Raw genomic sequence first — 23,126 nt, 5'->3', positions numbered from 1 at the left:
AGCAAAAAGCCATGAGAGAAGTAGTGATTTACAGTGATTGTAGAACAGCTAAGATGGGTTGTTAGGCATGATGCAAAGCCCAATGTGGAGTGCCAAAAACCCTCTTAGCTGCTCTAAAATTACTGTAAAGCAAAGCACTGAGGGGATTGTTGCTTTTATACAACAGGGGGAACACATCATTGAATTAAAAAAGAAAGAGGATTCAATAAATCCTCTATTTTTAATCTTTAATAGTTATACAGCAACAGTAATTGCAATTTTTCTGACAAACAATGCAGTTCTTGAACAGTGGCTAAACAAAGTGGTTGCTAAGTGACAAATGGTATGAATGGTGATTGAGCCAATCAGAACTGAGGACCAGAGCTATCCGTTTAATATTGTAAGATTATATTGTTTTTCATTATGTAATATAATCTGCATTACTACTATTTTTAAATATTACTGTGACATGTGTTAATAATAACTTGCATTTCCATAATTAAGTGGCAATTAATGGAGGCTCACCAGGTTTTTTCTCTTCCTCCGGCTCAGGTTCCACCTCTACTTTCTTCTCACGGAATTTCTTCACCTTCACCAGCAAACGGAGCAGCCGTCCACGGACAGAGGTATCTACCTCTTCCTCCTGCTCCTCTGCCTCAATATGTACACCTGAGGGTGAGGCGTAAAAAGAGATCAGCTTTCATCTCAACCTGCCATTCACAATATTATGGGATTTTGAATGCTGATAGATGAGGACTGACCACAGTGTGCCAGTAGGTCATTGTGAAAAGCCAGCAGAGAATCGCGGACTTCATCAGGAACAGGACACTCCTCATCCTCAGCGCAGTTCTTGAAGTTCATGAGCATGTTGACCTGCACGACAGTAAACAAAAGTACAGCCAAGCATGATTATTTTTACTTTTCACCTCACACATCACAATACAAACGTTGAGTACAATGTACTCTGCTCTGTTCATATGTTCATATAGTCTGAGCGTACCTGTTCTTGTGGTGGGGAGCGGAATTCGCGGGTCTTGCGGGCCGTCTCAGCAGCACTCATGGTGAACGCCAGCATTAGTTCATTGTAGCGTTGCCTCTGGTTAGTCTGTATCTGGTTGACAAACTGGTCTGAAAAGGCAATGATGGCCTCCACTCTGTGACGCAGCTCACAGTCGCAGAAATACTGCAGTAGAGTGCACATCTGAAGGACCAAAGGAAAGTTAATAAAGCGTGAGGATTTTTATTAATATTGACATTGACAGTATCATTGAAAAGGTGAGCTGTAATTTCATTGCATTCTCTCAAGAGAGCACCCGCACCTGCAATTTGACAGACTCTGGTAGCTTCATCTGGAAAAGTCCTTCCTCTAGATGTTCTCCTTTTGCCTCGCCACCCGTCTCTCCAGATTTTGCCTCTTTCTCTGTTTCCTCAGCTCCCTTCTCTCCATTTACTTGCTCCGTCTCATCCACCATTTCTTTATCTGGCCTGACGGACTCTGCCTCATCCACTTCTTCCTCAGCCTCAAATTCATCCTCCTCTTCCTCAGCCATGCCTTCATCCTCATATTCCTCCTCATCTCCTTCCTCTGCTGCTCCCTGCTCTTCTTCCTTCACCCCTCCTTCTTTTATGGCTGGTTTCTGCTCCTTCTCTCCCTTCGACTTCCCGTCCTCCTCAGCGGGAGCCTCTGCCTCCTTGCCGCTGAAGACCGTGGGTTCAATCATCTTCAGGATATGCTTGACATCTTCATCGTCAAACACGCCCATGATGAGGAGGGTGCTGATGAGCTTGAGGATGGGAACAAAGTGGAACTCGACGCTGCCCCCTACAGGATCTCTCATGGCCTGACCTCCGTCCTGCACAGCCTCGGTCAGCATGTTCAGGGCCTTGGTCTTCAGCACCTGGAAATACAAGCAAACTCATGATTATTAGTGACACACTTTTATAAGGCCAATAGCAAATGTATTTTTAAAAAACTTGTTATAAGACATTTGCTTATGATTTAAGGTCAAATGCTTAATCCTAATTCTACCTGTTTTATACTGTTGTATCCATGCATATGTATTTCACTCGCACTTTTGTTTGTTTGAGCCTGTCCTTAGCCTTTTGATATGTAAGAATCATTGTTTACTATACAAATGTGACTTATCTTATCAATATCTCTACTTGTCTTTCATGCTGTAGCCCATGTCAAAGTGGTCCTAATTTTTGATTTGATTGTATCCTGGTTTTAAACTTTGTGCATATGTTTTAGATGTATATTGTGTTTTAGTGGGACCCCAGGAAGAATAGCTAATGGGGATTCTTGTCAATAAACAATAAAGTAGAGCTCCCAAAATCACCTCAACATGCTCCACCTCACCTGTAAGGGGATGACTGGACTCAGGGTGTAGATGTCTGGGTCTGTTCCCACAAACCCAGTGGGGGAGAAATGCAGTTTGGGACGCAGACATGTGGTGAGGCCCACCCCGGGTAAAGCGTGCGATTTGTCCTGGTCGGAGTACAGGGTGATGCTGCGCGTCTCGTCTGTCATGGGAACAATGAATTCCTTGTTGGTCCCCAGGCGGTTCCTCTTGGCGGACTCCAGGTGCATGCTGATGAGCAGGTCGTAGAAGCCGCTCCTCATTGGTCCAGGTAGGTAGGTGTTCTCGATGGCGTAGAAGAGCTGCGACTCGTCCACGTGGCTGCAGAGCGCGTGAGCTACACGGTTGTTTCCCAGAGCGCAAACCGAGCCATACAACTTCAGTGTATGGTAGTGGAACTTCAGCAAGTCCATGCGTTCAGACAGCTCCAGGATGTCAATACACCTAGATGAAATGCAAAGAAGTTAAAATTGCCCACTCAAAAAAACCCAACGTTCCAACAGAAGCTTCTTTCACACATAAAACCCGTAAAATTGAGATCTGAGGATCTCTCTTGTTTCCACATCTGTCTAATTTGACATTTTCGTCATAAAAGTAAAGCTACTGCTGGTTGTATAGTGGTTTGTATTTCCCTCCTACAGTTCGACAACAGAGCGTCCTGCGTCAGAGCGTCCTTTGTTCACACATAGCATTAAATTTACGGAACAGGCTGCATGTGTGAAAGGGGCTAGAGAAACGCAGAGAAATGCAGCTCTGACCTGTTTTCCTCTGGGATGTGGAGGGCCATCATGGTGAGAGGCTCCCCGCACTCCACCATCCAGCCCAGTCTCTCACTAACTCGCCCCGTCTCTGGGGCCAGGAAGTGGTTGGGCATGCGGCTCCAGATGACCGGGGTCAACATCTGGACATCCAGTCTAGGGGGACACTGGGGGACGGGGTTCTTGCGCTCACTCCGGAACATGGCTGCTGAGATCGGCATGATGTTCTGGCAAGATATAAAAAGAAACAGAAAATATCAATAGTTGAAATTAGGGCTGGGCGACAATTCAATATTAGCGTTTATCGTCTTTCAGTGGAATCATATTGTGATGATATGGTGATTTTGGGCTATCGTGATACATTTCTTCTTCTGTCTAAATATATGATAACAAGCTAATTTTATTTAAAAACACTGACAAAATGAGGTATGAAACATTTTAAGGAATATTATTTGGAAATTCAATGGAATGAACATTAATTTGATTATTTAACGTGATTTTGCATACATGAGCCACAGTGTGATACATATGGATATAAAAAAAAATCCTTATGATTATCGTGATATTGATTCCAACCATTTTGCCCAGCCCTAGTTGAAATCAGGTAATAGTATTGTTGATGCAGACAGTGTGGAGTGATTCTTTGTGACTGACCTTGAGCTTTCCTAGATCAACTTGAATCATATTCTGACTGGATGGCAGGACAAAAACAGCTGGGAACAGTTTTGTGTTGGGCTCCACCTGAAGGAAGGGAACATTGCATGTTTATTGCATACACAGTTTAAGCTTTTTAAAGTGTTGTATACCACATTTAACAGCTTTCCTGACCTGGTAAAACGTGTTGATCTCTTTGCCATTGGCAGTGAAAGTCATGAGTCCAGTGTCCAAGTCAATAAGACAGCCAATCACAAAATCCTCCTGACTGACCCGGGTCTGCTGGGAGCTGCTGAACTCCCCTCCCCACACCATGTAGCAGTTACTGCGTTTTATACTGAAGAAGACAGGAAAACACAGAAACGGATATTCAAAGCTTGTGCATCATCTTTGAATGGAGATATATTTGCGTCTGACTGGGTTTTTATGCTTTCATCTGTCTACAAGAGTAACCTACCTGTCATGAATGTTGCCTTTGTCGTCACCCACAGTGACTGTTACATTTCTCACTTTGTTGAGGTCAAAATGAAGGTCATACTGGTGATAGTCAGGTGTGATCCAGCCGACCCACACTCCACTGGGCTCCTGCCCCGCAAACACTCGCACAGAATAATAGTACTGGTAAAGGAAGAAAAGAAAGAAAAAAGTCAAGGACGGAAAGGAAAGGAAGGAAAAAAACAATAGTACAGTTTCAGCTGAATAAGTTTGACAATGCAAACAATTAAAACAGTTTTGGAGGTATAAAGGTGTTGAGAGAGAGATACATTTAAAATGATAAAGACGATAAAAAATAATAAAGGCCATGTGTTATGTATATTGTATGTTAATTATTTGATAGTTAACAGTAAAACCTAAAACTAGCAGAGTCTATGAGTGAAGCTATATGACTCTGAAATTACACATTGAATAAGTATAAATATATATGAAACAGTGACAGTCATACTGTAGTGGTGTTGAGGATTATATCAATGTCGTCACGGTCGTCTGGCACCACATCCTCTACTAAGCGGGGCATGGTGGGAACGACAGGCGGCGGAGTGATTAATGCAGCCTTCTTAGCCTTGAAAAGGAACCTGTAGAAAACGCAGACAGTTACACACATTGTATAAGAAACTTTAAGTACTGTGTTCTTTACCTGCTGTAGCCTAAACCTCATACATCCCCTCTCTACATGAATCCATACGAACCCTTTCTTCTTGCTCTTCTCAGTTGAGGCATCCTTCTCATTCTCTCCATTTTTGATGGCAGGGATCTCCTTGGGCACGGACGCTTCTTTCTTCTCCTCCTCCTGCTCCTTGCGAGTAGCTGACTTCTTGAGCACCTCGAAGTCAGAGTTGGGGTCCACCTCTACCACCTCATCCTCGGGGATGGTGAGGGCGCGAGTGAGCGGAGTGGTCCCCGCTCGGATTTTGAAGGTCTCGTGAAACTCGACTGGCATGCTGAGTCTGAGGAACATCAGGTCTGTGTTGGCGTTCTGAGAACCGAAGGTCTTGTGGGTCACTTTCAGACAGGGGGCGCTGTCCACTGTCCCATCCACACGGGACACCTACAGCACAAAGGAAAGGGGGGAGCAGTGATCTAGGGAACAGAACTCATCTGTAATGGGAAAAAAGTCATTAAAAACACTGAGTTGGCTAATGTACAATATAGTCTACCTCAATGTGGGGATGGTCAGTGGGCACAGGGATGAACTGGGGCAGGCTCTTGCTGAACCACATGGTGATGTCTCTTTTCATGTTGATAGCAAAGGGTTCAAATCCCTCCTGCAGGCCACAGATGGTAAAGTAACGCAGGCTGCTGACGTTCTGGCCCAGGTTGATCCTGCCAACTTGCGACATGCCCAGACTGCACACCGGAATGAAACCTGGGGAATGGTGGGTATACAAACATAGATCAAGAACACAAACCAAAATGCACTCCTGTCGTTGAGAGATTCATTTCATGAGCCACAGCTGTCCTTTCTTACCCTCTCCTATCTCTATATCCTTAAAGGCCATCTCTGAGCCGGAGTCACTGATCAACATCTCTCCATTGAGGGTGAACATGATGTTCATCTCAGTGAGGTCAATCATACAGCCGACCACGTCACCTGATTGCCACTGACGACCAAATGGCTCAGTTCCCACATGCCAACGTTGGGCCTGAAAAAGACAAAGATTCATGTTGGAATTTTGTAGCACGGAGGGCCTGGTAACCTTCACATAGTAAGCAAACCAGGCCTAGCTCACACCTTGAAGCCGTTGAAGACGTAAGCCAACTCGTCTGCGCCAAGTTCTGTGTCGGCGCGGACACTGGGTCTGGCCCAGCCCACTCTCATCTCCCCGACCGTCACTGCCTCAAACTCAAAGTACCACTTCCCCTGGGTGACGACGTAAGACTTCTCCGCTCTGAACACTCGGATCTTATCTCCACGGGAGCTGCCTGGCCCGTGCCCGCCTACATTAACACAAACACAGCAAGATGAAATAGAACAGCTATAGATTCATATAGAGACAAACAGATTTCAAATATTAAATATAACTATTCCTGCCATCTTCCTAGGAGAAAGCAACACAGACTTACTGCTCTCCTGGTCAGGTGGCTCTATGTTGTAGCCGTAGCCGATGAGAGTGCGAACAGCTGCACAAACAGTGTCTCTATTGGTCTTTTTGGTCTTTTCATCAAGTAGGTTGTAAGGAACCAGACGGGGATTGCGCTTGTTCATTATATCCTGTTCAAGAAAAGCAGTCATATATTGTAAACAATAACAAATGTAGAAATGGAATGCCATTCTGTCCAGAAAATATCTACAACACTTTAGTGCAGCCTGTTGCCCATCTAAATGTCTACAAATATATAAGTTTCACCTGACAAAAACACTGTGGACATTTATCAGTCATTATTAACAATACCGCTTCTTGATTACAGGAACAGAGAAATGAAAGATACCTGCATAATACTATACGTCCAGCCTTGGCGAACTCGATCTCTTGCCCACACATTGTGTCCGTTTTCTGCGAGTCTCTCCACTAGAGTGTTCTGATTAGGGGTCAGCTTGACATGGTTGAGGTCCAGAGGGGCTGGCTTATACGCACTGCTCTGCATGTAACTGAGGAACACCGTCATGTGATCAGCGTGAGTCCAAGAAGTGCCATTAATTGTATACATGATAAGAGAAGCAGTGTTAAAAACGAATCAAAATAAATGAATGCTCAGCGGCTCACGTTTTGGGGAGCTTGATCTTTTTCAGATTCTCCTCTGCTTTCTCATCTCCCATTCCCACATGACAGCCCAGTGCCAGCAGAGTCCTTTAAAATGAATGACACATGAAGAAATACAGAGAGAAGAAAGCACAATGCTGTTGAGTAAGTGAAGGCCTTGACTTACTTGAGTGTCTCCCCTGACATTGCTAAATTGTAATTCTTCTCTGGTTCGGGCAGACTCTGGAAATCTACCAGGCAGGGGTGCAGCTTCTTGTTGTCATCACGAAACTTGATATGGATGTAAAAAAGGAAAGTGCCAAGAATAAATTTGTTATTGTAGACAGTTACCTTTGCTGTAGGTAAAGATGAGCAACATTAAAAACACTCACTGGTCCAAAGGTCCATCCTTGTTCAATGCGAGTAACAGCCCATAACTCATGGCTGTTTTCTGCTAGCTTCTCCCGAATGCGCTCCAAATGCGGAGGGAGTACAATCTGAAAGGATAATAAATTCAGTGCAGCAGACAAGAGGAAGATGAGAAAGACAAGGCTGGTATAGGATTTTACCTGTACTGTGTCCACAGGGCAAGGGGTGAAGGAAGTATGTGAGAGGGACTGTGTGGGACCCAGCAGGTTACGGACACCGTTAAAATCATGCTTATACTCCTTGATGGGCTCAATCCGCAGACGATCCCTGGGCAGCACCGCTTCATGGCATGGAGCATAGCCTGGGGGTGGGAGGAACTTAAAATCCCCATGACGCCCTCCAAGAAGGAATCGCACCCTAGTGGTGAGAGAGTAGAAAATTAACATTAGTTTTATGGCACCCTACTTATTAAAGAACAGATGCATTCAGAAGATCTCATTTTATAATTTACAGTGTCCTACCTCACGCCTGCAGAGAAGCTGACAGCAGGGAAGAACAGGCCGTCCAGGTTGAAGTTCTCGAACATGCCCTGTACAGGGTGCCCATTGATACGGAAGGAAATACTGGGCACGCTCAGATCCAAGCAGCAGCTGATCACGTCCTCGGCTGCCAGGATGTGCTGATTGGGCGTGGCAACGTGACGGGGAACCCGGCCTGCAGACACAAACAGGAGTTCTGTTTATGTATTCTACTTTTGTAACAATTTATCTATATAAATGCAAATCTCGTGGACTTTATCTGTATAACTTTTGGCCATACGTAAACAAAAGTAAGTGTCGCCACAAAACCACAAGATTAAATTCTTGAAAAAGGCACAGGTTAATAAAGGTTAAATAATAAAAAAAACATGTACACGTCCATGGAAAAAAATATACAATTTGAGCAGATGTTGATGCTGTAAACCAGATCCCAGCAAAAGACTACTTCTAAATTTCACCCAGTTTACTCTACCTGACCAGAGGTGAAGTCCATCAAAGCTGTAGGAGTAGAGGTCGTCCCCAACCCCGTTGCCCCCCCAGCCTTCCCCTCCCCCTGGGTAGGGGCTGTAGCCCTCCGTCAGAGCCCAACCCACACGCAGGTGAAAGGGCTGAGCTGTCAGGAAGGGCTCCACCTGGTCCACCATCACCTCAAAATACCACTTCTTATACTGCGTTGATCCTTCACATGTTCCAAGGAAAATGTTGGGTCTCATGCTAAGGAAAGACAAAAAGAAGATAAACTAGGACTGTCATGGACGGGGCCGGCAGATGTAGCGTAAGAGGAAAAAGAGAGTTACAACAAAGAAAGCACATTAACTCAGCATCACCCAGGACTCAAACTCACAACCTTTGACACCAAGGGCAAGTCATGAACTTGTTGAGCTATCTGAGAAGTGACTTGGCGGCTTCACACTATGACTGAGGCAACCAGCAGGGTGCATGATAAGATCTGTCCATCCATACAAAGGCAGATTTCAAACTAGTGTCAAATATTTGCATACTTTATCTAGACAACATAGAGATGTCTGTAATTTATTTTTACAAGGATTGAATGCTTCATAAGTGAAAAACTGAGGTTTAAAGATGCTCTATTTTCCATTGACTACAATGGTTTCCATAAAGGCAGAATTCAAATAATTTTTTAAAATTCAGTTTTTGAGATAGAAGTCTGAAATTTTGTAAGTTTCATCTACCAAGACAAGAAAATATTTTCTATTTTTACATGAAGATTGGACATCGAGTAAGCATCAATTCATCGTGGATGTGTACAGTACCATTTGCAGTCAGACAGTTTGATGAGCTGTGGGCTCAATTTTTGATTCAAAGAAAACCCCCACAAGAGTTTTATTTGGGCAGGTCTAATGATGCTCTGTAGTGATTTTCATCTAATTTGTGCAAAGTATGTGGGACTAGTTAGATTTAATTCGGTTTACAGTTTTTAATAAAAACAGACTGGTGGACTTCATAATTTAGTATAGGTACCAGTGTATGAAAGTTTTGTCTTGTTTGGGCCGATAACCTCAGAAAATTACAGAGCTGTAGCATGAATTGTTGATTTTTTATGATTTTTTAAAGTTTTAAACTTTAGACTGTTGCTGTAGCGCCATCATCTGAACTATTTGCCCCAGACTTTAGTGAGTGTCGTTTGGCATGGGACTGGAGTATGGGGGACTGGAGCTATGTGCCAAGTTTGGTGACTTTTCATGCATGGGAAGGCAGTTTTAGTAAGAAAGTATAACAATAATACATACAAACACAATAGGGGCCCTAGCTAGGACTGCAAGCAGTCATGAACGGGGCCGGCAGATGTAGCATAAGAGGAAAAAGAAAGTTACAATAAAGAAAGCTCATTTACTCAGCATCACCCAGGACTTGAACTCACAACCTCCAGCTGCCGGCCCCTAAATAATTTAGAGCAGTTATTTAGCTACAGCTACTAGGCTACAGCACACAAGAGACAGCAAAGTATTTTACAGGAGCTTCCTATTTCAAATTGACCGACCTGGTTACATAATTGATAATGTTGGTCTGAAGCAGGAGGTCACGACCTGGAAGCAGATTCTCTGTGATGAGATTCTGGTTGGATCTTACAGCCACGCCGTTACACACACAGAGGGAGCACAGCACATCCAACACCTAGAGAAAACAGGGAAAGAGCTAACCCACGCAGCTTGTTCTGGTGCTGTTTTGCAATGAAAGATGTGCAGCATGATGTTGAAATACAAAAATTGCGAAAAAGCACCACACAGTCTCCTACACAGGCTCAAAGAGAGAGTATTCTGAAAGTTTCCCAAGATGCTCAGCATACAGTATCACAAGTTACTTACCTTATGATTGCGTCCGTGCTTATCCAGAAGAGAGATGATTGATTTGATATGATTCTCCTGGATAATGTTCAAGACTTCTGGACTCTCAATCAGAACACAGTACAACACCTCCAGGATTCCTGTGATAAGAATGACACAACTTGAAATACATAAACAGCGGCAGTGCATGTGCTTGATAGGATACGATACAATATGATATGACACAATACGATACAATACACAATGAAATATGATTTATTGTCACAAAGGGAATTCAGTTTGCAAGACCAGAGCAAACTGCAAGGTGTACATCACTCACATTAGTAAGCAACATACAAGCTTTTAACATTCATAGTTATGTTGTCAATCTATTTTTGCTTTTGGAGAGGCCAACACAGGAAACAAAATGCACATCATACACAGTCAGCAGTCTATAAAACAGAAAGCAGCAGCTTAAGCAACATTTACCAGCTCACAATATACAGTGTTATCAAAGAAAAGCTACACTACAGAATGCATGACCATGAGCAGCATATAAAAGAACATGAATAAATTTACAATGGGAACAATGCAACGAATGATGGAAATTAAACTTCTGAACATCTCAGAAAGCCACTGGGAAGCAACAGAGTCATACCTGAAGACGCCTCCAAACGGTCCAGTTTACTGACCAGCCAGTCCAGGTTATCACAGAAGAGGGCGCAGTTGGCACGATTACCTCTGATCAAAGAAGCTTCATAGAAGAAGACAGACAGAAAAAAATGTTTAGTGCTGCATATTCAGAAACAAGAAAAGGTTACTCCAGATACCAAGAATCATAAAACATAAGGGCTCTTCACCATCAATGGACAGAACAAATCATGAGAGGGACATACCTAGCAATTCATACAGTAGATTTACTATCTCCTTCCATGATTCTGCAGCTTCCTCCCCGGCAAATTCTGAGAAGTGGGCTGCTGTGTTGTAAACATTGAGCCGATCAACACAGTCCAGAACGAGTGTAATCATGCCCTGTTTGGAATAGAATAAAACATAGAATAAAGACTTATGAATACAAATATTACATGTAAATACAATCTAGCAGACAGAATTCACATCAAAATATGCAGATTTTTCTTGTGAATAGTCATTGCAGGACCATCTGACCTCCTCTTGGAAGAGGTTCTGTCTGTTCTTGAGGGAGCGGAGCTTGAACTGTTTCTCCTCGTGCTCCAGCTCCTCCTCAGGGGGTCGGAAGTAGAAGATGAGGTCCTGCAGGGAGAGAACCACCGAGTCCATAGGCAGAGACGGGGGGCTGGGAGACTTGTTCTTCCCACTCAGAGCATCTAGACCTCTGGAGACACACAAAGAGGATGCAGAGAATACTGTATAAGTTTTGACATCTTTATTTTCATGTTTGTGAAACTTTGAAGAAAATAGAATTGAAGTGCTACTTGATGAACTGGTTGAAGAGGCCTGTTGTGCTGTAAATCATTCTAGCGGCCTGGGACTCTTCTGTCTGGGATCGAGCCACTGTGAGGGCATCGTCCATGTGGCCTTCTTTGTGGAGGATGGCCTGATGAGTGAACAAAAGAGCTCTTAAAACACAACTTAACACACAATTGCTCGTACAAGCTGACTTTAAAAAATGTGGAGAAGATCAGTCAGACAACTCACGTATTGAGCATAGACAAATGTAAATACAGATTTTATTTTGGCGTCAAGGCTCTGTTTTGTATCACTCCCTGTGAAGCACAATTTAAAGGCAGCCAAAAGCGAGAGCAGGGAGAGATCAATTAGTCATTAGTCATTTAGCTTTTTGTAGACACCTTGCTACACAATTCCACCTTACCTTCCTCTTCAGAGGCCCCAAACGGGCAGATTTGGCATCAACAGCAGCATATGTCAGCCAGAGGCCCGATGAAACATGCTGTACGAAGCACATGGACTCCCCATACTTAATCTCAGGTGTGCCCATGCCCTCCACATCTCGCTTCTGAGCCACTTCAATCTTCTCCTGTAGTTTGGAACATTATGAAAAGGAAAAAAATTATGAAAAAGTGTCTTTGTTGTAAAGTTGGTGAGAATATCTTCTACTACACAATGGACTCTCATACACATAGCAGCCTCCTTTTTTATGTTAAAGTTCAAGGTTTCCTGGTAGAGCTTGATTTGCCATGACACTTGACCTTTGAAATTCGGAAGCAGAAGGCAGACATCTTGGAGTTTGCTTTCTCCGGGTCGACCACCAGCAGTCCTTTCTCTTCATCCAGACAAAGGTATCTGCCTGTCGTTATGTGACGTATCCGGAAAGACTGGCCCCATTTAATGTGACTGCCACTCCACCTACACAGCAAACAGGCACGAGTGAATGAGCATCAGAATACTGTAACGTCAGTAAAAGTGCATGTTTGTAATCCATAGGTTGGTAAATACATGGAAACCAATTAATACACTTACCCAATACGTAGCGGTTCAAGTCTCCATAAGGATCGAGCATGACTGCATACAGCCCCTCCCTCATAATGAGCAACTCTGAACAAAACAAAGAAAACATGTGGCATGTCACTGATGTGTGGCATGGATTTGGAAGATAATATCTGGTGGAGTGTACAACAAGCAATCAAAGATTTTGCTCACCTGCGCTGGTCATCCCCTTGGTCAGCTGCTGGGATGGCCAAACACTCATCCATGTGACCATGGAACAGCCTGAGCACATAGCCTCCAATCAGAAACCCTGCAGGAGAAATGTCACATTGCTAAGAGAGAGTGGTGGACTAAAGAGACTTTTTTTAGGGAATGAAGGAGGGGGAAAAAAGACAGACCTTCAGCTAGCTCACATCCAGACATCACAGGGTTCATCGTCCACAGTGTCTGCATGAAGGAAGCATCCACCATCAGGTCACCGCTGGCATAGGAGAGATGCTGAAAAGAGAAGAGGTGGTAATGTTTGGAAGATGAATAAGCAACAACAAACTGCCAGTTAAGGTACAGTAAGTAAGTAAATGAAACCAGGGTTACCAGGTATCTCTCCGAGGACACACTGACAAGAATGAGGTCATCTCCCACCCTGACCTTCTCCCCTTCAGACCTTTGCTTGGAGGCCGGATGGATTGTCCACCAGCACGCCTCTCCTGTGTAAGACAAAGGCGTTTAGGATGCAGACACCCACCCCGTTGTGTGCGGGACGTAGTGGGCAGTAAAATTCATAGCTACCTGTAGAGTCCTCCTGCAAGCCCACGTCAAAAGCCAGTTTGTCCGTCAGCGAGCGGGAAGTCGTCAAACAGCACAAGTACTGCAGCACAGAGAGAGAAATTACAAAACAGTGTCTTGAAGTGAGACACGCTCCAAACAATTTAGAGCACAACAGACGGTGAAGTATGAATGTGAACTGAAGTATGAATGTGCTCACCATGCTGGAGTGAGTGTGCTTCAGGAGGATGGCATGTCCGTACAGCAGGGTTCGGTGGCCCCCACCCTGTGATGACTGGCAGAGGAAGGCAGACACGGAGTTACAAAGGCCAATTACACAGCGCATTGTTCACTTCTCTTTTATACTCTTGGGAACAGGAGTGAGAACTTGCAAAGCGACAACTTTATTTGAAGAGCAGCAGGGAAAAGCTACAGACTCTGAGCATGTGCTGAGATAAGAGGAATAAAAACAACAACCATGTCTCATAATTGTCAACACAAGCAAGGGGTAAGTGGAAAGGAAAGAAATGAAACAGTCTCAAAACAAATGAAGTCAAATGAACAAAATGCACCAAGATTAAGTTACATTATATCACTGAAGACTGAAAGTTATGATTGGAAAAAGCAAAACAGAACGTACCACAATAACTGTTACTTAAAATCTTTTGTTATTATGTCATTATTAGTGTTTTCACATCCACTGGCAACACTGTTATTGCTCTATTTATTATTTGATCATAAGACAAAAAACAGCAAGAGATAAATTGATTACATCACAGATTTACAATGGCACCCAGGACAGGGAAGTGGGAGTACAGAGGTTAAACAGACGGGACATTTTTTTACTGCAGAGAGGTTCTTCACTGCCCCTATGCTGATGTTAGCAGTCCTTATTGTAATTTACTTCAATGCCACTTGGTATTTCCACTACGATAACACTGAGGTGAGGAAGTGAGGTGAGAGAGATGAGTGAAATGCGGTTATGCCAGGAGCATTCAGTGAGAGGGTGAGGACTCTCAGGCTGGAAAAGAGTGAGGAAAAAGGGGGAAATTTTAAGGGAAGGAGACAGGGGTGAATGAGCAAACGTACCCATTTGTCCAAATCGACTGCCTATGGTTGGGCAGGTGGGAGAGTGAAGGGGGCATGGGGCGTGGAGTCAGAGAAGAAACACAGTGAAGTTCAGTTGCTAAATGAACAAGACACCTCAAAAGAATCAGACGTATGATATTTTACGAACCACTCTAAAATCTGTTTACTATATTATACATATCATGGGTACATCAGATGCAAAAGAGGCACTTCTTCACCAAACAGCGCTGATTGCCCTCTGCTTGTCTCTCACCTCATCCAGAGAAGAGTTGGACAGCATCTCCTGTAACGCCCGCACAGACAGGGACTGCTCCAAAATGAAGCAGCAGATAGCCAAGTCTGGAGGGACATTCTGAAACACAGGGCATCCATCCAATGAAACTGGTGACTAGTGGAAACTAAATAACTATGTATAAGGTATGAAGCACAGTATCATTATAGTACCTGAGCATTGGAGGTTGTCTCAAGGAAACAGAGACGATTCCCGAAGCCTTCACATGACAGACACAGCTTGATCTGTTCTTTTAGAATGGAGGCGGTGCACTGCAGCACAACCTGATCATCCTACAAAGACAAAAGAAGCCCGAAATGAAGTAAAACCAAAAAAACCAAAACCAAATCAGGCGTTTTAGCTACACTCGGATCTTTCAAGACTACTTTCAAGCCAAAGAACTATGTAAAGATCAAATGAACCAGGAACAATTTAACAACAAAAAAGTATCCTTTACCAATAATTCCTCTTTTCAAAAGGAAAATTGCAGATTTTCAATTGTATCCCAGCTTTAATCTAAAGGCATTCTGTGCGGCTTCAATTAAAAACGCCTATTACATTTCATAGGTTGGTGCATTCAACCTGCCAGTCATGACTTTGATAGGTCAAACCCATATGACGTATATTTGTGAGGGATAGAATTACAGGCAAACCTATTTTAGAGGGAGCTACGTAGCGGAGCAAGGGAGCAGTTAACAAAGGAATACAGACAGTGCAGATGTCTAATTTTATTTCTGTGATTGATCACCAGATAACTGAGAGTTTTGAGTTAGACCACCAACATGTGAATCAAGGAGACAACATTGTGGCCAATGGGAACAACAGCAACTCAGGATATTACATAAATAACAGAACCTGCACACACAGCTGCTCCTCCTCGTTAAACAGCTCCCATTCCTAACCTTCACTTCATTTCTTCTTTGTTGTTCCTCTGTGTCTGTCGCTGGCCCACCACTAATCTCCCCGCCTCTCTGGCTCTGGGTCGCCCGCCACTCCTCCCTGGCCCTCTATTTCAGGCCCCTGCACCTGCTGTTCACACATTCCCCTCTGGAAAGCACCAGATATCTGAGATTGGACGGCCAGAAACACTGGCCCACATTGCGCGGCTTCAATAACCCAATTAGTTGGCTTGCTGAGACAGAGAATATTCAAAATTGCACTTTGAATCACCGTCCATGCTCAGCTGGTTATGTTTTCATCTGTAAAAATGCTTCTGGTTCATTCCCTTATTCAAGATACATGCCAGTCAGGAACAAAATAGCATATAAATTAGCAACATACATTGTAGAAGACCATACAGTACAATCATTTACATATAATGGAAGAAAACAAGATAAGACACATTAAGTACAAGGAGTATTTGTCTACATTCATTCAGTCATTTTAGCACTGGAGATATAGTTGAAGTGAGTGTCCAACAGTGTATCAGGTTCGACTATAATATAATTTAATTTGGCTTGTGCATTATTGTGGTTATTTCTGAAGCTATAAGGTAGCAATAGATTGTGAAAAATGATAATTATTGACATTGAAGGGAAAGATTGATTATACTATCTGTTAGATATCAGACATTTTTTATAGTGGACTTTAAAATGAGTGCAATCCATGTGGCTATATAATGAAATATAATGCAATATGACAGTAGACAATTAAAAAGAAAATACAAGCCCAAAATCTGCAAACTGATCTTTCGACTCTCAATTTATAATTTGATGTAATTTGATAATGTTGAGCCAGAAAATATCCCTTTTTTGGCCCACTGTAGGAATTTACACTGAGGATTACAAATTAAAAACCTCTTGCACTGTGACCCTACCTACAGTTCCCACATAGACTATATCTATATTTAGCATTTGTATTATATAGCATTGAAAATGTGTGACTGCAGGTATCACAATCTGCACTGCTTCACATCCTATCTGGATGATGTTTCCACAGATCATCTGATACACTCACTGTCTCAGCAAAACCCACCTTAGAGATGTTCTTTGCTGTAGCCGTCTGATATCTGTACTACACTTGAGCTGAATCTGAATTTGTATGTGCAACTTAATGTGTAACACATTATGAGTTTGCACAGTGAGTGGTTCAGGGACGTTGACTTCACTCAGTATTTTTTTACCATCAAGCTCTTGTCCTGAAGGTGCGGTGAACAACTCAGCCACCACATATAAATTTATATATCAGAGCAAAAGGTTTAAATAATGAAACACCACTACACAGTAGATTGAAAGTCAAGTCAATAGTTCAGCAACCACTAAATATAACTATCAAATTGAAGCCAAAAATACAACTGATAGCACCGGCTCCTTAAGAACCATTCAGCAAAATTCAGAAACCATATGGGCGACCATCAAACAAATTAACAATACCACTATAGCATAATGACAGAAATAAGTTGTCAATTGTGTCTTACGCAATTTTGTTTTCTCAAACTCCAGAAAGGAAATAAAATTGTCCACAGAGTTGCTTAATGTGCCAGACAGTTATACAGCATGTAGATCTTTATCAGGGGGGTGAATGAATTGTACAAGAGGCACTTTAGCTTCCTGTCCCGCCATAATCACCATGATACATTAAACATAACCAGATATGCTAATGAGGTAATTAATTAAGAAAATATTTCCATGTCAACATTACTGTCTTCAAATAACACATGGATGGTATCAATATAATCTCCATATCTTAAATTAAGGAGTTATAGTAGTTTCAAGAAAATCAGTTTTTCCTCATTAATATGCAAATTTATGCAACAAGGTTCTCCAAAACTCTATCTACTCTATAGGGGGAATCTGGTGTGTGAGTATGAAATTTCTGTCATGTATTGTTCTTGAGTTACTGTGTTCACAAGAATGTGTCTACAGACAGACAGACAGACAGACAGACAGACAGAGACAGACAGACAGATGTCACCATGACAACATAATGTCCCACATACCATGTACCATGGTGGTGGGACATAATAAAGGTTTCAAGAAAAGTATTATCCCATGAGAATGAAACTGATGGAAATGGTGACAGATATATATATTTTTTTCATTTTTGCAACCCTATTAATGTGCAAACAGACCGTGGGACAGAAACAGTCAAGTGGATATAGAGTATAATTTACCAGTATTTGTGAGAAATCATTTAATACTAATTCTAAGTGTAAATCCAGTGTGGAAAAACTCCAATGTGAAAATTTAATGTTGTTCTTGACAGACAACAAAAGAAAAGTTGATGGTGGTGTGATAGAGTTGGTGGTGTTAAAGTATGTAATTCAGGCTGTAACTCCATGTGTTTTGCAGCTATGTGGTTATCAAATATTCCAAAACACAGACATTTCCAGAAGCCTTATTATGAAAGAGCTACTATAGAAACAGTCTGACAAAATCTTATAAAAAAAGGCATCTGATTATAAGCGTTGTCACTAGTACACTTTCGGAGCGAAGTTCCCACATGGACTGAAGTAAGCAGGTGCTGAAATGGGCCGAGCCTTGAACTTGCTAATCCCCACACTGTAAATATAGAACTCAGCAGACTTCAGGATGAACAGCAGCAAAGTGACGAATGGCCAGTACTGACACCGACTTTCACGACTAACAACTAACATTTTGATTGAGGTTCCTCTTGAGTGAGAGCATTTCTACATCTTCCTCTACACACATACACATCACAGCTACAGTTACATTAGCATACTGTCCTGCTGTATGTGAATACTGCAGTATTGTTTTACAGCAATATACTGTACTCCAATGCTCTGTTTCAAGTTAAAAGGCAATTCCACTTGAAAACACAATTCCTGGACTGATGTATCTGCTGGACTAAAAATGTAAAAAGACTCACTTTCACTCAGCCAATGCTCATCTACATTTTAAGTAAAAAGTGGCCCAGCAAAGCGGACCCAGCAGTCCGTCTTTGTGCTAAAAGAAACACAGGGTGTGTGTTTCTTTTAGCACAAAGACTGACTGCTTTCAATGCCTCAATGCTGTCTTGCAGCCTTTGGCACAGAGCTATAAAAAGGAAGTGCTGTAGCTCAGTAGTGAGCAATACAGCTAAAAATACTCAGATATAAATTTAATATTTCACACCCCTTGGTGTGTGAAATACAACTTAATACAACTTAACATATCGAATTAGCCCAGTGAAATGTGACTTCAAATTTTACTTGGTCTCTTAGGATTGTATTGTAATGTTATATTGTGAACCAATTATTATACATATTATTAATATTAATAGGTTTATATATTCACTCCCATCCTGAGATAACAGGGTTAGAGGTAAAAATTGAGATAACTGGGAAAATGTTGTGGGTCTTTTTGTGATTCAGCTCATTCCAATGTTCAGAAAACAGGTTCAGTTTGGTTTAATACCAAATGTATCTACTATTGAGATATAAGGTAGCCAATTTGTGCTGAGTCATGACTGCCTAAGGCCCAAAGTGTATCTTAAAGCTGCACTAGGGCAAGACTTTTACGTAAAATACACCCGTCTTATCAGGTTATACCACAAACTGGGGCTGCAACAGAACAAATAGCGTCCCATCACCAGTAATTGAGACCCTGTAGATTCACCACATTATGCCCAAATGAAATTCAAGTGTCAGGCATGGTCACCGATGAGAAATATTGTCTGCATACAGGAAGTGCTGAATCGAAACTTAAGGGCGAAATACAAAACTTTCTACTGAACAGCTGAGAGCGAGCGCTCCGTCCAGAGAAAGCCGGACTCACCAACAATGAACAGTACCAAAAAGCTTTTCTCCACCTGCACCAGCCACTAAGAAGAAGAAATTTAGGTCTGAGGACCACGTACTGGTGTCACATTACATGATGACACGTTATCACTTGCTGTCACTTGAAGCAGCCAAACTGTGTTTGAATTGTGCCTTAAATATTTCAAACCCCCTGAAAATCACCACCTTTGATGAAAATGACACAGCAACCTGTGAAGTGTCACTTATTGTTTTCAAACATTGTTTGGAATTGATGATCGTTAGTTATGGGACAAAGAAAAAGTCTCAGAGGTCACTGTGTCATCTTCATCAAATGTGGCAAATTGTTGTGGGCTCTCATTGGGTTTAAGGTTAAATTTAAGATACTGACATAGGACCCATGTCACAAATAGTGATATTATACTCCTGAAAATCCACCCAAAATCCAAACTCGGTTGTTATTCCTAACCCTAACCCATAGACAGTTCAGTCAATATTTATCAGCATGAACAACTTGCCAGACACAAGAGGACCAAGGATTTAATCTGTAATGTCATCAAGAGATAAAACATGGAGGTGCTGCGCTGACAGTAAATTGGAGACTGACTGTGTGGACTCTTAGAGTGTTTGTTAAAGCTTTTACATCCATATCAGCTTTATTTTATTGTAGTGTGAACAAATACAAACCAAGAATAAATGCTACTGTATCACTGAGGCCAAAGGTTCCCTCTCACAGATTTGTCATCCAGTGAGTCTGGCCTGCCTCCAGTCTCGCTTCGGGAGAGACTTGTTCAAGTTTACAAATCTAGACTAAACTCTCACACACACTATCTGAAAGTATAATAGGAATAAGATCTGAACTCTGTCTTTGAGGTGGATTTTCACTTTAAAGATTCAACCCAGGCATGACAGAGGTTTTCTCTGTGAAGCCATTGTAAGTGTGTAATTACTGATTTCAAAAAATGTGAAAATGTCTTAAATCTCACACAATGTGGACAATATATTCATTGTCTTATTAACTGTCATCACAAATACAAATCTGGTGTCAGTGTCAAAATGAGACAAATACTGTCATTTAATTGTATCTAATTGCTTTCCTTAATCTGTCATACGTCTATGTGTTAACTGTTACTTCGCACCAAAGTTGTCTCCTCAGTGACACAACAGTAACATATCATGTACCCACGGGGATATAAATAGATAACAATGCCGACAAAACCAGCCACCTGTCCTTGTCAGTCTGTGCCCTCCACAGTCTATGTAAAGAAAGTCACTAATACAGTTGGTCTTATTATATAGGTTGGCCTATTCTCTATCCAGAAGCAACCACTCAACATAAAAAGGGTTATAACTGTACACTGTTGAGTAAGAAAGTAAGTTTACCAAGAGTTTTATACACTGCTGAAACCAATTCCCAGCGTACTATTTGAGAAAGAGAAGACAGCATCACTTACCGTACGCAAGAACTGAATCTCTTCCTCTCCATCTGCACCTTCTGCCATCCTGTCAAGGCATTAGAGGCTAAACCTTGCGAGAGATGGGAAAATGACCCGTTGTTTCTCACTCCTGTCACTCCTGGCGCCTGTACTGTGTGTGGGCGTGCGGCGGGACAATGTTGGTGTGGGTTTCTGAAGGGCAGTGTGGGTCCTGTGCCTCTCTCCGGCTGTGGTATGGGGCAGGGGGATTGACAGTTAACTCCTGTTCATTACAGCATCAAAAAGAGGTGGAGCGAACTGACAAAGCTGCACCAGCAATTAAAATGTTACTACTAGGCCATGGCATCTGGACAGCTGGTCTGCACTGTGTTGTACATGGCTGCACTTGAGTGAGATGTTAAATATTATAAGGTGAAAACTCTCATAAAGCTATAACAATTGAAAAATAGCTTTAAAAAAAAGCTGTCTACATTCTAAAAATAGACTGAACGGACAGTGTTTTTACTTTTCAGTCTAATTCAACCTTAGGAGAATAAGGATGAATGTGACAGTCTTGGTTCTTGGTACTTATCATCTGCATTGACTTATGCTTTTCATAAACGTTAATGATTTAATTTACAGATTGATTTTATTTATATCTAGGGTTAGGCTAAGAGGTTACAGGGTAACACATAGAGACCCAAATAATGTTAAGTAGTGTTTTACAAATTATTTGTTAATGTATATATCAATATTTGTTAAAGATTTCTTACCATTTTAAGATTCTTACCAAATTAATAAATTATTAAAAACCATACATTACAGCATTGCAGCATTTACAGTTAATTCATGAACAATTTATCATAATTTATTAATGGTGTTTAAGATAAGATAAGATAAGATAAGATGAGATGAGATAAGATAAACTTTATTGAACTCGTGGGAAAATAATGTCATTGCAGCAGCAAAAGTAATAGGAACAGGGAAAAAGGAAAGAATATATATAAGCACAATATAAACAATTGTGGGCAGGGGCAGCGCCATATTTTCATAAGTGAGAAGGGCAAACTTGGTTCAAGACTTTTTTGTTTTTTTTAAACAACTGATAACATTAATTCAAACAATTAATGAGATACTATAGGCTTATTCAGCTTAACATGTAGGCCTATTCTAACTAACAGGCTGCTCCCTGTTCCTCCTGTTAACAATGCAGGAAAAAAACATACTGTAAATGCAAAGCAGTGGTGAAATTTAAAGTAAAATTAAGGAGTATACCTACAATTTTAATAAATGTCATGACTGTCAACCAGCTAACTGTATGAAGCCTGACTGTAGCTAGCTAAACAGAAAGCAGAATATTTAGCTCTTTCCTTTAGCCATCCAGGATGTTACTCCTCACCTGCTGCTCCTTGCTCTGATGTTCCCCGCTCTTTCTATTGACAGTACAGAAAAAATGAAAAGCAGTGGTGAAATTTAAAGAAACTGAGAAGAGCATCCTTACAATTGTAATAAATACCATGATTGTCAGTCAGCTACAGTAACTGTATAAAGCCTATCTGTAAGAAGCTAAATATCAAGCAGAATATAAACTTAAGTGTCATTTTATCCTGTATAGTTTGCCCTGCTAGTTACTCCACCTGTGCAGAAACAGCTGCTGCTCCCTGCTCCTCCTATTAACAGTGCAGGAAAAAGTGCAAAGCAATGGTAAAATTAGTAGGTAGAAATTCATAAAAGTGTCCCTAACTTGTATAAATACCATGACTGTCAGCCAGCTAACTGTATGAAGCCACTGCAGCAAACTGCAGCGAGCTAACATTAGCTAATACTAATCAGAGTTGTTGTTGTTTTTTTTTAGCTATTTCCTTTGGCCTTCCCATGCCCAGTAACTTACTCCTCACCTGTGCAGATCATCATGGTCTTGTCCTGATGCCACCTGTTCTTTCTATTGGCACTAGAAAGAATAAATGCCGAACAATGTTGGAATTTGGACCAGCATTTGAAAAGGCTAACGTATCCCCTACATGCATACTATCGCTGCTAGCTACAGATCTGGTAAATTAAAGCCGGTATGTAGCTAGCTAGAATAGGTGACCCTTTGCTGACTTGGAATAGTCTACAGGGAATATTGAGTGGGAGTTTCAGTCTTCTCAGGCCAAAACATTTGCACGACAATGGTGAAGTACGTTCGCTTAGAGGAATTGGGATGGGATTCCATCCATTTTACAGTGGGCCTACAAGATTTGATTAAATTTAATCTTTAGAGTTGACTTTTAAATTGCGATTTCACCATTCTGTGAAGAATAGTAGCGTTATGCCTTTTCGCTTCCTGTGGAGGGCAGC

The 23,126-nt window shown here is 41.8% G+C and overlaps 1 protein-coding gene across 1 annotated transcript in view; it reads right to left on the bottom strand.

The window, feature by feature from the left end:
* LOC139910734 (ryanodine receptor 1-like) overlaps window positions 1-20,873 on the bottom strand; it is a 61,428-nt gene extending 40,555 nt beyond the window's left edge. Inside the window, exons 1-41 of the mRNA XM_071898129.2 lie at window positions 20,826-20,873; window positions 14,849-14,968; window positions 14,658-14,756; window positions 13,536-13,610; window positions 13,340-13,418; window positions 13,145-13,257; window positions 12,949-13,048; window positions 12,764-12,860; window positions 12,584-12,658; window positions 12,313-12,469; window positions 11,976-12,140; window positions 11,578-11,699; window positions 11,291-11,477; window positions 11,020-11,155; window positions 10,782-10,877; window positions 10,166-10,284; window positions 9,841-9,974; window positions 8,311-8,552; window positions 7,821-8,013; window positions 7,500-7,716; window positions 7,323-7,427; window positions 7,118-7,221; window positions 6,955-7,038; window positions 6,680-6,839; window positions 6,304-6,461; window positions 5,982-6,168; window positions 5,718-5,892; window positions 5,407-5,615; window positions 4,939-5,297; window positions 4,695-4,824; window positions 4,209-4,369; window positions 3,926-4,088; window positions 3,752-3,838; window positions 3,098-3,324; window positions 2,339-2,783; window positions 1,679-1,877; window positions 1,488-1,567; window positions 1,299-1,415; window positions 980-1,180; window positions 741-852; window positions 505-648 (exon numbers count right to left, since the gene is read on the bottom strand). Coding sequence (XP_071754230.1) covers window positions 505-648; window positions 741-852; window positions 980-1,180; window positions 1,299-1,415; window positions 1,488-1,567; window positions 1,679-1,877; window positions 2,339-2,783; window positions 3,098-3,324; window positions 3,752-3,838; window positions 3,926-4,088; window positions 4,209-4,369; window positions 4,695-4,824; window positions 4,939-5,297; window positions 5,407-5,615; window positions 5,718-5,892; window positions 5,982-6,168; window positions 6,304-6,461; window positions 6,680-6,839; window positions 6,955-7,038; window positions 7,118-7,221; window positions 7,323-7,427; window positions 7,500-7,716; window positions 7,821-8,013; window positions 8,311-8,552; window positions 9,841-9,974; window positions 10,166-10,284; window positions 10,782-10,877; window positions 11,020-11,155; window positions 11,291-11,477; window positions 11,578-11,699; window positions 11,976-12,140; window positions 12,313-12,469; window positions 12,584-12,658; window positions 12,764-12,860; window positions 12,949-13,048; window positions 13,145-13,257; window positions 13,340-13,418; window positions 13,536-13,610; window positions 14,658-14,756; window positions 14,849-14,968; window positions 20,826-20,873 — 6,181 coding nt within the window. The remainder of the gene's footprint in view (window positions 1-504; window positions 649-740; window positions 853-979; window positions 1,181-1,298; window positions 1,416-1,487; window positions 1,568-1,678; window positions 1,878-2,338; window positions 2,784-3,097; window positions 3,325-3,751; window positions 3,839-3,925; window positions 4,089-4,208; window positions 4,370-4,694; window positions 4,825-4,938; window positions 5,298-5,406; window positions 5,616-5,717; window positions 5,893-5,981; window positions 6,169-6,303; window positions 6,462-6,679; window positions 6,840-6,954; window positions 7,039-7,117; window positions 7,222-7,322; window positions 7,428-7,499; window positions 7,717-7,820; window positions 8,014-8,310; window positions 8,553-9,840; window positions 9,975-10,165; window positions 10,285-10,781; window positions 10,878-11,019; window positions 11,156-11,290; window positions 11,478-11,577; window positions 11,700-11,975; window positions 12,141-12,312; window positions 12,470-12,583; window positions 12,659-12,763; window positions 12,861-12,948; window positions 13,049-13,144; window positions 13,258-13,339; window positions 13,419-13,535; window positions 13,611-14,657; window positions 14,757-14,848; window positions 14,969-20,825) is intronic.
* Between the last annotated feature and the right edge of the window lie 2,253 nt (window positions 20,874-23,126).

The sequence above is a fragment of the Centroberyx gerrardi genome, chromosome 11, assembly GCF_048128805.1.
Source record: "Centroberyx gerrardi isolate f3 chromosome 11, fCenGer3.hap1.cur.20231027, whole genome shotgun sequence".
Taxonomy (NCBI): domain Eukaryota; kingdom Metazoa; phylum Chordata; class Actinopteri; order Beryciformes; family Berycidae; genus Centroberyx; species Centroberyx gerrardi.
The sequence above is the reverse complement of the archived record's forward strand: the minus strand, read 5'-3'. Positions and strand labels throughout refer to the sequence as shown.